Source organism: Trichosurus vulpecula, chromosome 1 (assembly GCF_011100635.1).
Source record: "Trichosurus vulpecula isolate mTriVul1 chromosome 1, mTriVul1.pri, whole genome shotgun sequence".
In the NCBI taxonomy this organism is placed as follows: Eukaryota; Metazoa; Chordata; class Mammalia; order Diprotodontia; family Phalangeridae; genus Trichosurus; species Trichosurus vulpecula.
Genome location: NC_050573.1, coordinates 514,612,181 through 514,627,931, shown reverse-complemented (window position 1 = coordinate 514,627,931; position 15,751 = coordinate 514,612,181). Strand labels below are relative to the sequence as shown.

At 34.6% G+C, this 15,751-nt stretch overlaps 1 protein-coding gene across 3 annotated transcripts in view; it reads right to left on the bottom strand.

Moving 5' to 3' along the window:
* APC (APC regulator of WNT signaling pathway) overlaps nucleotides 1-15,751 on the bottom strand; it is a 135,649-nt gene that overhangs the window by 75,650 nt on the left and 44,248 nt on the right. For all 3 annotated transcript variants that reach the window (XM_036740971.1, XM_036740969.1, XM_036740970.1), the window contains one exon: nucleotides 10,466-10,550. In XM_036740971.1, the coding sequence (XP_036596866.1) occupies nucleotides 10,466-10,550 (85 nt within the window). The remainder of the gene's footprint in view (nucleotides 1-10,465; nucleotides 10,551-15,751) is intronic.

Below are 15,751 nucleotides of genomic sequence, written 5' to 3'. Positions count from 1 at the left end.
ACAAATCAATGAAATGCGTATACAAATAAAAATACTTGAACAAGAAATAATGTCCAACTAAGCTACAAAGTAAAAAGTCTGAAAATTAGAGATTCATAAAACTGAAAGCAAAAAATACCACTGCCTTAACAAATAAAAGTTGGAGTTATTTTGGGGGAGGAAAAAACTAATAAAATAGACAGCCTCATTAAAAAAGAAAACCAAACAAGATCGCAAATTTTTAAATAGAGAATTCACAAGAATTGAAGAGGGAATAAAGGAATTGACAAGGAATGATTTTACCCAACTCCACTAACAAAACTGATAATTTGGAGAAAACCGGTGAATATTTACAAAAACATAAAATATACAGATTAACAATAGAAGAAATAGACTACTGAAATAATCCAGTGAAACTGAACTAGTTATAAATGAACTCCCAAAGCAAAAACTAAAGGACCAGATGAATTTATAAGTTAGTTCTATCAAACACTCAAAGAACAATCAATCATAATACTACATAAACTATTTTCAACATATAAAATGGCTTCTTTTTGATTTTTATGATACAAATGGATCAGAGGTTTTACATCTGAATCATGGAGAGACAAAGCAGAAGAAACTACAAACCAATATACCTAATGCACACTGACAGAAAATTTTTAAATAAAGCATCCAGAAGCAGACTACAATACACATTAAAAAGATTATATTCTATGACCAGGTTAGGTTTATACTAAGAATACTAGGTTCAACTTAAATAAAACAGTAAATATAATGAGCTATGTTACTAACAAAGAAAAAAAATCTTATCATATTGTAACTGAAAAGGCTAGAGGAAAAATTGGGAGAAAATCCAACATGAATTTCTATTTAAAAAAAAAAACCACACCCTAGAAATCAATACACTAAATGGATGTTTCCTTAATATAGTAAGTAATATCCAATTCAAGAGCAAACATTACCTATATGGAAAAAGTTAGAGATCTTTCCAGTACGAGCAAGAATAAAGCAAGAATGTTCATTATTATTACCACTATTATTTAACCTAATGCTAAAGATGATAGGTATAGCAGTAAGATGAGAAAAAGAATTGTGGGAATAAGAATAGGCAAAGAGGAAACAAAATTCTTTCTTTTTGAAGATGATATGGATAACTTACACTTAAACAACCCTTTGTTGTTGTTTAATTGTTTTCAGTCACGTCCACCTCTTCGTGATCCCTTTTTGGAGAGGTTTCTTGGCAAGAGATATTGGAGTGGTTTGCCATTTCCTTCTCCAGCTCATTTCACAGACGAGGAAACTGACGCAAACAGGATTAAGTGACTTGTGCAAGGTCATATAGCTAGTAAGTGTCTGAGGCCAGGTTTGAACTCAAAAAATTTTCCTGACTCCAGGCCCACTCTCTATCCACTGTGCCACCCAGCTGCCCTAAACAACTCTAGACAGTCAAATAAAAATGAATTAAAAAAGAAACTTATGCAAAGTTGTTGGATGTAAAATAAATCTGTATAAATCATCAGTACTCATGAATATTATCAACAATACAGAGTTAGGAAGTACAAGACAATACATTTTATATCAAATAGCTATAGAAATCATATAATATTTAGGAACGTATTTATGAAGATTTACACAGGAACTAAATGAATCCAATGATAAAATACTCTTTACAGAAATATAGACCTTGGAGAAATATTAATTGTTCATTATTTGGTTAAGCCAAAATAATGAAAATGACAATATGGCATAAATTAACTTACTTATTTTAGTGGTGTAAAAATCAAACTACCAAAGGACTAACATACAGAAGTCGAAAAAAATTATGATTAGACGGAACGAAAGAGGTCAAGAACCTAAAGAATAATAATGAAAACAAGTTGCGAAGAAGTCTATCAATACTAGGTTGTACACTAACTAAAAAGCAATAATCAATAAAATAATTTGGTACTGGATAAGAAAGAGTAGTTGATGAATGGAATAGATTAGGTACATAATATACCAACAAATGAGCACAGTAACCCAGTGTTTGATAAGTCCAAAGATCCCTGCTATTATTAGGGTAAGAACTCACTACCTGACAAAAACTACTGAGAAAACAGTTAACTACTCTGGCAGAAATTAGACATAGATGAACGTTTCATACCATGTACCAAGATAAACACAAAATGGGTACATGATTTTGACAAAGAAGGTTATATAACAAGCAAATTGGAGGAGCATGGGGAAAAAATTATCTGTCAGATCTATGGATAAGGAAAAATTCATGACCAAAGAAGAGAAGGAGGCTCATGAGAAATAAAGTGAATGATTTTTATTTTTGAAAAAATTAAAATTTTTAAAAACATATTTTCATTTGCAATTTCTCTCCCTCCTTCCAGACAAGAAATGATACCTATTATGCATGTGAAATAATTAAAAACATTTCTACATTAGTCATATTAATGGACAGTTTTTATTACAAAAATTAAAAAGGCTTTGTGCAAACAAAACCAATGCAGAAAAATTACAAGAAAAGCTAGAAAAGAGGGGAAAAGGTTTTTTTTAAACAATTAATTTCTCTGATAAAAGTCTCATTTCTCAAATATATAGGAAACAAAGGCAAATTTAAAAAAATAAGAAAAAGCCTTTTCCCCGACTGATAAACGGTCAAAGGACATAAACAAACAGTTTTCAGAAGAAGAAATCCAAGCTACCAATGACGATATGAAAAAATGCTCTAAAGCACTAATAATTAGAGAAATGCAAATTAGAACAACTCTGAAATACCACCTTACAACCATCAGAAAGAGTAAGATGACAGAAAAGGAAACTGACAAATGCTGGAGGGATTAGGAAAACAAGAATATCAATGCCCTATTGGTGGAGTTGTAGTCCACCCATTCTGCACAACAATTTAAAACTATACTCAAAGGGCTATAAATCTGTGCATACCCTTGGACGCAGCAATATTCCTACCCGGGCTGTACACTAAAGAGATCAAAGAAAAAGGAAAAGGACCCGAATGTAAAAAAAATTATTTATACCAACTCTTTTTCTGGTAGCAAAGATTTGGAAACTGAGGAGATGTCCATTATCTTGGGAATGGCTTAACAAGTTATGGTATATGAATGTGATGGAATACTATCGTGTTGTAAGAAACGATGAAAGGAGTGATTTCAGAAAAACCTGGGAAGACATATGAATTGATACAAAGTGAAGAAATTAGAATAAGAACGATGTACACAGTAACAGCAATAGTGTAAAGATCATCAACTATGAGTAGCTTAGTAACTCTGATCAATACAAAGATTCATCACAACTCCAAAGGACTCCTGATGAAATCTGCTTTCTAGCTCCAAATAATCCTTAAATTTATCTAAATTCTAAAATACGCTTTACAAAGTATATTACAAAATATAATTAAATTTTTTTCTTTTTTGTTTTTTACTTTTGGGATAGGGAACATGGTTAATGAATATGGAAATGTTTGCATGATTTCATATAAATAATTGGTATTGTATTTCTTGCCTTCTCAATGGCGGAGGGTGAGGCAGAGGGAGGGAGAGAGAATTTGGAACTAAAAATAAAAACAAAAAAAAATTGCTACAAGTTAAAAAATAGAAGATGATCAAAGGCAAATATCAGGTGCATAATATATAGAAGCAAACAAACACACAGTGTTCAATGAATCCAAAGACCCAGGCACCTATGTGCTCTAGTAGAGCACTAGTTTTAGAGTTAGGAAGATCTGACTTCAAATCTGACCTCAGTAACTAATAAACTGTATAATCCTAGGCAAATCACTTCATTTCTGCTTGCCTCAGTTTCCTGAACTACAAAATGGGAATAATAACAGCACCTACTTCCCAGGGTTATTGTGAGGATTAAATGATATATTTGTAAAGCATTCAGCACACTGCCTAGTACACAGTAGGTACTATATAAATGTTTATTCTCTTCCTTTCCCCTTCCCAGTTACAGTCAGTAAAGACTCACAAAAACTGCTAAGGAAACTGGAAAGCAATTTGGCAGAAATATAAAATAGACCAACATCTCAACAGCACATATAAGCTCCAAATGGATAGATGACTTTGACACAAAGGGTGACATCATAAACAAATTAGAGGAGCAAGGAAAAAAATTACCTTTTAGATCTGTGGGTAGGGGAAGAGTTTATGATGAAACAAGTGATTAAAAATAATAAGATGAAATGGACAACTGGATTATATAAAATTGAAAAGCATTTGCACTATTAGAAAGGAAACAACTGGGGAAGAAATCTTTGCAACAAGATTCTTAATGTCTGAGGCCTTCTCACCCTGGAATATTCCTCCATCAGCCTGGCCCCCCCTTCTCTCACTGAAGTTTTTTTTCTGGTGCTTCCATTTTGGAAATGGTGCCAGGCTGGTTAATCTTCATTCCCCTCCAGCAGGATACTTAAAATTCTAGGAACTTTTGTGCCATAAGTCGTCTCACAGTAGGATTTCCCTCAATACGTGTGGCCTTTCCAACCTTGAACAACTCTGCACTATGCTCCCTATGCTTCATTCTTTTCCCTACTGTGCTTCTGACTACATGGACTTAGCACCCATATCTTCATGATGGTACCTTCCCTTCCCTAACCCATTTTTAACCCTCCTTTTTTAAGGATTGTCTTCCCTCATTTGAATTTGAGCTCCTTGAGAGCAGAGACAGTCTTTATTTTTGCTTGTTTTTGTATGCCCAGTGCTTCCCAGAGTTATCTGGCACAAAGTTCTTAGTAAATGTTTGTTGCTTTGCCTTATTAAAATCTTATAACCAAAGCATAGAATGAAGTGATTAAAATATATGACTAAGAGCAATTCCCAAAGACAAACGGTCAAAGGATATTAGCAGGTAGTTTTCAAAGGAAAAAGAACGATCAATAACCATATAAAAATGATGCGAATTACTAACAATTACAGAAATCTAAATTTTAAAGCAATCCTGAGGTTCCACCTCAAATCCATCAGACTGGCAGATGACCAAAGAGAAAAATGACACATTTTGAAGGGGTAGAGGGAAAATATGTACAATTCTGCACTAAGCATGGAGCTGTGAATTGGTCCAGCTATTTGGGAAAGCAATCTCAAACTATGGCCAGAAATAAAACTGCAAACTCTGACCCAGATAAACCACTACTCGGTCTATAGCCCAAAGAAATCAAAGAAAATTATAGTAACCAAAAGACCTCCTCTTAGGGAATGGCTAAGCAATGTCATACATAAATGTAATGGAATATTATTGTGCCACAAGAAAATGTACAGTTTCAAAAGAAACTGGGAAGACTTCTATGAACTGAAGCAAAGCAAGCAAAGCTAAGATAATAATGTATACAACGGTAACACTGTAGAAAAAACAACTTTGAAAAACTTTACAACTCAGATTACTGCAAAGAGAAAGCATGCGTAACAAATAATTAAGCTGAAACATGACACACACTTCTTGCCAGAGAGGTGATGAACTTAAATCCAGAGATACATACATTTTTTGGACATGACTAAGGTGAGAATATGTTTCACTGCATTATTCACATATGTATTGAGGGCTTTCATTTTTATTTTTTCCCATTTGCTAAATGGGGGCTGGGACATAGTGAGAGTAACATATTGGTAAAAGGAAAAAATTCAAAAAGGCTAAAGATGCTTAGCTTAATTTAGAAGCAATGAAGTAAAACTACTGAAGTGCTGTCAGAACCTCTACATCTCCCCTCTTAGGGATAAGCACCACTCCCTTCCAAGAGAGAAGAGATACGAGCAAAACATCTCTCTTCCTGCATGGTAGGGAATTAGAGAGCTACTAAAACAATATACTATATAAGACATGAATCTTGTACTATCTACTATCATGGTCCTGAATTTTTTTTTTATGGGAGAAGAGTTCAATTTGGAGAGAGATTGGAGATGATTGTGACATAATGACAAAAGACATCAATAAAACATTTTTTAAAAGTTACAATCATAAGCATATTTTATTTAAGTATTCAATTGTTAGGGATATAACACTAGGAAAGTGTTATTAAAAACAAAAGCAAAAAAGACTTCTCAAAGATTTTTATAGTTGCATTATATGTAATTGCAAAGATACCTGAAAATAATTTAAATGCCTAACACTAGAGGAATGTTAAAATAAACTGACATAATAAAGTAGTGGAATATTATCACATACAGTTAAGAGCAAGAGACATGAGGAATACAAATCAGGTCAAGTGACTACTATATATTTATTAAGCCATTATTATGTGCCAGGCACAGTGCTGGGGATAAAAGAAAAAGGCAAAAATGCAGTCCCAGCTCTTAATGACCCCACAGTCTAAAATGGAGGACACATCATGAAACAAACACATTTAAACAGATAAAAACAGAATAAAAGAAGTGATCAATAGAGGGAGTCAGGAAAGATTTCTTCTAGAAACCTTTGGTTAGGACATGAAAAAAGTCAAGGAAGCAGAGAAAAAGAGGAAAAAAATTCCAGAATCCTTTTCTGGAATGAAACGCAGAGTCTGGAAATGAAGTGTGTATTGTGCAATGAATAACCAAGAGGTCACTATTGTTAGATTATAGAGTATGTGGGAGTGAATAAGGAGTAAGAATACTAGAAAGGTAGGAAAGGGAACGTAATGAATAGCTTTGAACGCTGAAGAGAGGATTTTATACTTGATCCTAGAAGTGAAAGGGAACCAATGAAGTTTGCTGAATGGGGGGGGGGGGGCCATGGTTAGACCTCTAATTTAGGAAGATTACTTAACAGGTGAGTGGAAAATGTATGGAAGTGGGGAGAAATCTGTGACAGGGAGATCAATCAGCAAGCTATTATATAACTTTAGGTAGGAGGTGAGCAATGCCTACACCAAGGTAATGACAGTACCAGAGGAGAGAAAGGGGAGATGTAAGTCTGGAAGTTTGAGAAGAAATTAGGGAATAGTTAAATGATTTCAGAATTATCTGCATAAAGATAACAGACTCCACTGGAGCTAATGAGATCATGAAGCACAACAGTATAGGGAGAAGAGAAGATTGCCCAACAGAGACCCTGGAAGATGATCGAGCAAAGAAGAATGAGAAGGAACAGTCAGATAGGTAGAAGTAGAACTAGGAGAGCATACTGTCAAGAAAACCTAAGGAACAGCATCAAAGGTTGCAGAGAGATTTAAAAAGATGACAACTGAGAAAAAGCAATTAGGGGTAACTTTGGAGAAAGAGGTTTCAGATGAATGATGAGGTCAGAAGCCAAATGGCAAAGAGTTAAGAAAAGTGATAGAAGGGTGGTGGTGGCATCCTTTTTCAAGGAATTTAGCCACAAGAGAAATGGGATGATAGCTAGTGGAAATGGATGGATCAAGTAAGGGTTTGTTTGTTTTTTGTTTTTTTTTGCAGATAAGAGGAGACATGCCCATGTTTATAGGCAATGAGGAAATACTCAGTAGACATGGAGAGATTAAAGAAAAGTTAGGGAATGGGTATGATGGAGAATGCTATCACTTATACACAAAGACACTTCTGCCTTGACAAGAAGGGCCATCTTGCAAAAAGGGATGAAGAAGCCTATAGCAGCAAAAGTATCTGAATGATATGAGGAGAGGAGGAGGGGAGAAGAGGACATCTTGGTAAATGGCCTCATTCTTTTTTTTTTTTTGGTAAAATAATGAGGCAAGGGTCTCAGCTAAGAAAGTGGGAGGAATGGGTTCCACAGGAGGTTTGAGCAGTGAATAAAAGCCACTGTTACATGAGGATAGTTAATCAATCAGGGAGGAATAAAAGGACTGTCTTGTAGTAGTGAAGACTTAGTTGAAATTAAGTAACATAAATTTATGGTGGACCTAGTCAACATTGATTTTATGATTTTCTCTAGCTTCATTCAGCCACTTAAATAGGAAAGAAAGTGGCCAAGGATGGTAGGAATAATCCAAGGCAGTGTCAAAGATAGTATAAAGGGGCAAGGGATTTGAGAAAAGAGGAAAGCAAAGAGCTAAACTGGTTCACCAAGTGGTCAAGATACAGAACAGAAGATAGCAGCCAGTGTTGCTCTCTTTCCCCTTTCCTACACTCTCTTCCCAGGCCAGGTCAATGGCGTGGGAAAGAACTGAGGGGATGACAGATTAGAGGTCACAGTGAGGATGAAGAAAAGAGTTGGAGGTTGAAAGGTAAAGGGAGAGACTGCATGACAACAGATTGTGATTACATAAAGGGATTTCAGAATTAACAAACATGCAAGTGGTGTATTTGTGGGTGATGCCAAGATTAAGAGTATGGCCATCAACAGATGTAGCTGAGGTGGGGTGGTAGAGTAGGCCATGGGGAACAAGCTGAAGAACTGTGAAGTTAAGGGTTTGAGGGAGTATCAACATTTATGCTGAAGTCCCCTACTAGAAGGGCAGGAGCTGGAGGGGAGAGAAACTGGGAGAGCTAGGCAACAAACTCATTAAGAAAAAGAAGGGAGTGTGCTGGGGATCAGCAGACAACAGCTACCAGAATTTTGATTAAGTGTTAGATATGGAGTGGAAGAACCTTAAAAGAGAAAAGCTTACAGAGTGATGGCTGTAGAGAGAAAGCCCAGAAGTGGCAACACAGAGTAAGAAGTATTACAACTCCCCCACCTTGACCAGTGAATTGAGGGGAATAAATCAAAGTGCTGGAAAGGGAAGCTGGAGAGGCTGTGTCATCAAGAGGGAGTCAGACTTCGGGGAGAAGTCACACCTCAGAAGATGGAAGGGAAAATATTTTCAATAAAACTAAGTTTGTTACCTATGGAACAAGCATTCTAGAAGCACAGTAGAAGGGGGGAGAGATTTAGAGTGGAACAATGTGGAGTTTAGGTTGAGAGGGATAGGAATCAGAATCACAGGGATGGGGAAGCTATGACCAGGTAGTAGTTTGTAAACCACTGAAAAATGAGGACTATAAAATAAACACGAAGAACACAAAGGAATACAGAAAAAGGAATACAAAGAAATCTAGAAAGACTTTTATGAAATAATGCAAAGTGAAAAAACAAAATAAGAATGGTATACATACACCATAACCACAAAAAAGGAAAAGTGAACAAATTTGAGCTATTTCTCTAGAGACAGTTGGTGTAAGGATTCCTCTCTTCTAACCTTCATTAGACTATTTCTTTTCTTTACTCTTAGGGTAATAGATTTTTTTTAAAGGAATAGATTTTTAAAATTTCATGCAACAAAATTGGCCCTTTTTTGGTCGTTGGTGATTTCCCTTGTCTATCTCCTGTTTGGTTAAAAAGTCTATCCCTAACCACAGATCTGAATAGTACCTCCTATTCTTCGCTAATTTCTAATTTAGAGTTTAACAACAAACATCACAACTCCATTTGCTCAGTAACTCTATTTATAGTGATAATTTAATGATTATTAGATTTGAAGTAACTCCCTCTGAACTCTCATTAGGATTCTTTGGTCATTCTTAGGCACTTTTTCTCTGCTATGATCATAGTATGTCTCCTGTTACTACTAACTTTTTTGCATTGCATTATTTCATAAAGTCATGTCCACATTTCTTAGTATTCCTCACACTTTTCGGTTGCAATTACCTACAAGCTCTTTTACGTGACTTTTTAAAGTTTATTTTGCTTGCCACTTGGTGCTTACAATGACACATGGCATAATTAGCTAGTCTAAACCTACATTTTTTTCATGGAGAGAATGCCAGGCCCAGAGTCAAGAAGATTCCTCTTCCTGAATTCAAATCTAACCTCAAGATGCTTATTAGCTATGTGATCCTGGGTAAGTCATTTAACCCTGTTTGTCCCAGTTTCCTCATCTATAAAATGAGTTGGAGAATGAAACGGTAAACTCCTCCAGAAAACCCTGAAGAGTCAGACATGCCTGAAAATGACTAAACAACAAAAATCTATTTTTGCCAAATTGCAATGGATTAGTAAAATACTAAATTTGCAAATTAATTTAGGCCACACATGAACAATGAAAGCTAGGTAGTTATGTGAGTTTACTTTAAAAAGACTTAAGAATGACAAAACAAATCTTTGTAATTTTATTTATGTACATCCTGAGCATTTCTTGGTTGGTAAACATTCTCAAATATTTTCTGCATCTCGTAAGTATTGTGATAGGAATTTCTCTATTGTCCCCTTCTGATTTCTTCTGTCCTACTGATTTTCTGTCTGATATAAAGAAATGTTGATGCTTTTTAGTAGATTTTCAAAATTAAATTAACAAAAGTTTAAATTTTTCTTCCTCACACAGCCTCCCAAAATGAAAAAGAAAAGGGAAAACCCTCATAACAAACATGAATTAGTCAAGGAAAAAAAATTCCTGTATCATACATGTCCAATTTCCTAACTGGGTGATCCCTACATATAGATGAAAGCACAGGTAGAATCTGAAACAAATTTAATTATTTCAATTCCATTCTTCTAATTCACTGGAATTTTTATTAAGATACCAGAGGATATGTTATACATAAGAGTTTTATGTGAGTTTTTTAAAACGTACAATACTTTTTAAGCCTACCTTTTAGACGCTCCAACAAATCAATTTGTCCAGACGAAGCCATTGCTTCATCTTCAATACTTCCTTGTAACTGTTTAAGTACTTCCTGTAAAAAGAATCCCACATATAAACTTCACTAAATTTTGAATAACTTATATGAAATATGACTAATCCGTTTATACGCTTTTACTTATTTGGAGGCCAAAATGCTTTTAGATGAATAATAGCATTTCAGATTTTCTGCCAGTTAAAATCGCCATCATCAAAATAGTAGTCTGCACTATGCAAAATTTAAAAGGTAAGGTCTCTGACAGAAAATTCTGACACACTGTAGACAATACTGACTTTGAACTGATAAATGAACACTTTAAAGTACAAGATGGACATATGACACATTTAATAAATGATACATATTCTGTTAAAGAGTAAAGAGTTACATAATTATGAGCTGCATACTGTCAGGGAAGAATCACGGCCTCTTTTTATTAAGAAAGGCTTTGTACTGTACAATTAACAGGATTCTTATTGGATGAAGTTTGATGGGAGAGGGTAGGAGATTAAGCAGAGGAATCACTCTGCATGAAAGCAGCAGCCTGGCAGTCTGAAGAGTTGAGAGAAATAAAGTAAGATAGTCTCAGGCAGCTTGGTCAGAGCCCTTGAAGCAGAGGAAGAGAATTTTACGTTGATCCTCTGACAATTCAAAGAAGCTATAAGATCTCAAATGATTTTTGATATAATAAAATGGGACAGGGGAAAAATTCACATTCAGAAAACAACTTAAAGTTTATAAAACATTTTCAATAACACTATGAGGAAGGTAGTACAACATTATTATTCCCATTTTATAGATAAATAAAACAATCTTCCAAGAGGTTAACTGACTAGTTAAGTATCATACCGATAATAAACATGAAAGCTGGAACTGAAACCCATATAATTGCAAATCCAGTACATATTCTCCTATATCATACTGACTCACTATTAGTATTAAAGGTGGCATCTGAATGAATCAAATCACTTCATCCCACAAAGCAGTAATTCTCAAACTGTGTTGCCCCAATATTTTAAGCAAGTGAGAACTCTCAATCAATTGAAGACATTAGAGTAAGCCCAAAAAGCCCACAATCAATGCAGATATCTCTGAATGCCAGTAGCGGAAATGGAGTGTACAAGAAGTAAGCTCAAATTGGCTGCAGTAACCAGGTCATGTCCTGTAGGTCACTGAGCTAAGTGAGTGGTGAATCAAGAGAGAACAGTCCTGATAAAGGCCTTTGAAAAAGAAGCACTTGGACAGAGGGAAGGAAAACTGCTTTGGGCTTCCATGTTAGTCTCTGCACCTTTGTTCCCATCCCATCCTCAACCTGGGCCAGAGGAGATCCCTGTGAATATTAGTGGAGCAGAAAATTTGGATTATTTTTCCCTGGAATCCTAATAGAATTTCCAGTATACCAATGGTTGGGGCCTTAAGAGTAAATGAGGAAATGATACCTAAAAAAATGAAATACAAAAGTAAGGGGTGAGAAAGAGGAAAACACTGGGAGCAGAAGGAAGATAAAGGTAGGATGGGGTAAATTATTACACATGAAGAGGTGTGAAATACCTATACTATACTGGAAGGAAAGATGGGAAGGAGACAGTGGGCATCACTTGAATCTTACTCTCATCACAATTGGCTCAAAGAGGAAATAACATATATAATCAGTGGGGTATAGAAATCTATCTTACCTACAAAGAAGTAGGAGGGGAAGGGAGTTAAGAAAAGGTGGCAGGGGTAGACTGGGAGAGACAGTGGTCAGAAGCAAAACACTGATGAGGAGAGAAAGGGTGAAAAAAAAGAGAGAGAAGGAAAAATAGGAGGAAAAAAAAGCAGGAAAGGAAATGTAGTAATCATTACTGTGAATGTGAATAGGATGAACTCACCAATAAAAGGGAGGTAGATAGCTGAGTTGTTTAAAAACCAAAGTCACAATATTTTGTTCATAAGAAATACACTTGGATCAGAGAGACACACACACAGAGCAAAGGTAAGGGATTAGAGCAGAACCTATTATGCTTCAGCTGAAGTAAAAAACAAAAAACCCACAGTAGCAGTCATAGTATCAGACAAAGGGAAAGCAAAATTAGACCTAACTAAAAGAGATAAGGAAGGAAACTGCATCTTGCTAAAATTTATCATAGAGAATGAAGTAACATCAATGTTAAACATATATGCACCAAGAGGTATAGAATCCAGATTCTTAAGGGAGAATATAAGTGAGTTACAGGAGGAAATAAAGAGTAAAACTATACTTGTGGAAGACCTCAACTTTCCCCTTCAGAACTAGATAAATCTAAACACAAAATAAAAAAGAAGTTAAGGAACTGAACAGAATTTGAGAAAAGTTAGATATGACAGACCTCTGCAGAAAACACTGAATGGGATACAAAAGAAGATTCCTTTTTCTTAGTGATACATAGCACCTACACAAAAATTGATCACTTGTTAGGACATAAAAACCTAAAAATCAAATGTAGAAAGGCAGAAATATTAAATGCATCCTTTTCAGATCATAAGGCAATAAAGGGCAGTGGAAAGAGATTAAAAATTAATGGGAAACTAATCTAATTCTAAAGGATAAGTGGGTCAAAGGACAAATCATAAAATGAATAACTTCATTAAAGAGAATGACAAGAAATTGAACAAGACATCCATGAACTTCCTAAGAAAAAATTCTCAGGGTCAAATGGACTCACAAGCAAATTCTACCAAACATTTAAAGAACAAATAATTTCAATACTATATAAACTATTTGGAAAAATAGTCAAATAAGTCCTACCAAATTCCATTTATGACACAAATATGGTGCTGATACCTAAACCAGGAAGAGCCAAACAGAGAAAGAAAATTATAGACCAATTTCCTTAATGAATATTGAGGCAAAAAATTTTAACTAAAATACTAGAAAAAAGATTACAAAAATATATCACCAGAATCATATGATGTGACCAAGTGGGATTTATACTAGGAATGGAGGCCTGGCTCAATATTAGGGAAACTATCAGTATAAATGATCATATTAATAACAAAACCAACAAAAATCATATGATTATTTCAATAAATGCAGAAAAAGCTTTTTGACAAAACGCAGGACCCATGCCTATTAAAAACACTAGAGAGTATAAGAATAAATGGAACTTTCCCTAAAATGATAACTAATATGCATCTAAAACCATCAGTAAGCATTATCTATAATGTGACGTCAGAAGTCTTCCCAATAAGATCAGGGGTGAAGAAAGGATGCCCATTATCACCACTATTATTCAATATTTTACTAGAAATGTTAGTTATAGCAATAAGGAAAAAAAAGGAAAGAATTTGAATCAGTAACAAGGAAACAAAACTATCATTCTTTGCAAATTGAGATGGTATACATAGAGAATCCTAGAGGAAAACTACTTGAAACAATTTACAATTTTAGAAAAGTTACAGGATATAAAATAAACCCAGATAAATCATCAGCATTTCTATATAAAACCAACAAAGCCAAGAGACAGAAAAAGAAATGCTATTTAAAATAATGGGAGACAATATCAATGTTTGGGAGTCTACCTGTCAAGACAAACCAAGGAACTATAAGAACATGAACACTTTTCACACAAAGTCAGATCTAAACAACTGGAACGATATCAACTGCTCATAAGTGAGCAAAGTCAATATAATAAAAATGTCAATTCTGCCTAAATTAATTTACTTATTCAATGCCATACCAATCGAACTACCAAAAACTGATTTTATATAGCTAGAAAAAAATAATATAAAATTCATATGGAAGAACAAAAGGTCAACAACATCAAGAGAATCAATGAAAAAAAAAAAGGAAAGGAAGATAGCCTTGCTGTGCCACATCTCAATTGTGTTAAAAAGTGGCAATCATCTAAACTATCTGGTATTGGCTAAGAAATGGAGTGGTGGAGCAAGAGAATAGATTAGATACACAAGATACAGTAGTAAATGAGTATAGTAACCTAGTATTTGATAAACCCAAAGATCCTAGCTTCTAGGATAAGAACTTGTTACTTAACAAAAACTGCTGGGAAATCTGAAAAACAGTATGGCAGCTAAGCAAAACCAACATTTTACACCATGTACCAAGATAAGGTCAAAAGGAATACATAATCTAGAGATAAAGGGTAAAGCAAATTAGGAGAGCAAGGAATACTTTATCTGTAAGATCTATGGAGAAGGGAAGAATTTAGGACCAAAGAAAATGTAGAGAACATTACAAAATGTAAGATGGATAATGTGGATTATATAAAATTAAAAAGTTTTTGTACAAATAAAGCCAATGTAACCAAAATTAAATGGAAAGCAGAAAACTGGGGAAAAATATTGCACCAAGTACCTCTGATAAAGGACTCATTCTTCAAACATATAGAAAACTGAGTCAAATTTGTAAAAATACAAGTCATTCCCCAATTGATAAAGGTCAAAGGATATGAACAGGCAATTTTCAAATGAAGAAATCAAAGCCATCTATAGCCATTAGGGCAATGCAAATTAAAACAAGTCTGAGGTACCACTTCATACCTATCAGATTGGCTACCACAACAAAAAAGGAAAATGATAAATTGTTGGAGAAGATTTGGGAAAATTGGAACACTAATGCACTGCTGGTGGAGTTGTGAACTAATCCAACCATTCTGAAGAACATTTAGGAACTATGCCAAAAGGTAATGAAATTGTACATACCCTTTAATCCAGGAATCCCATTATTAGGTCTATATCCCAGAGCTCAAAGTAAAAAGAAAAAAAGGAAAAGAAAGAAAGAAAAGGATGTACAACTACAAAAATATTTATAGCAGTTCTTTTTGTGATGGCAAAAAACTGGAGAGAATACCCACCAGCTAGAAAATGGCTGAACAAGTTGTGGTACATAAATATAATAGAATACTACCGTGCCATAAGAAATGACAAGCAGGCTGATTTCAGAAAAACTTGGAAAAACTTACATGAACTGATACAAAGTGAAATGAGTAGAACCCAGGAGAACACAGTACACAGTAACAACAACACTGTGTGATGACCAACTATGATTGACTTAAGTTCTTCTCAGCAATGATCTAAGACAATCCCAAGACTCACCAATAGAAAATGCTATCTATATCCAGAGAAAGAACTGATGGACTCCGAATGAAGATCAAAATATACAATTTTCACTATATTTTTTTTCTTAGCTTTTCCCCATTTTGTTGTTTCTTCTTTCAAAAAATGACTAATAGGGATGTGTTTAAATATGATTGTACATATATATAACCTATATCAAATGG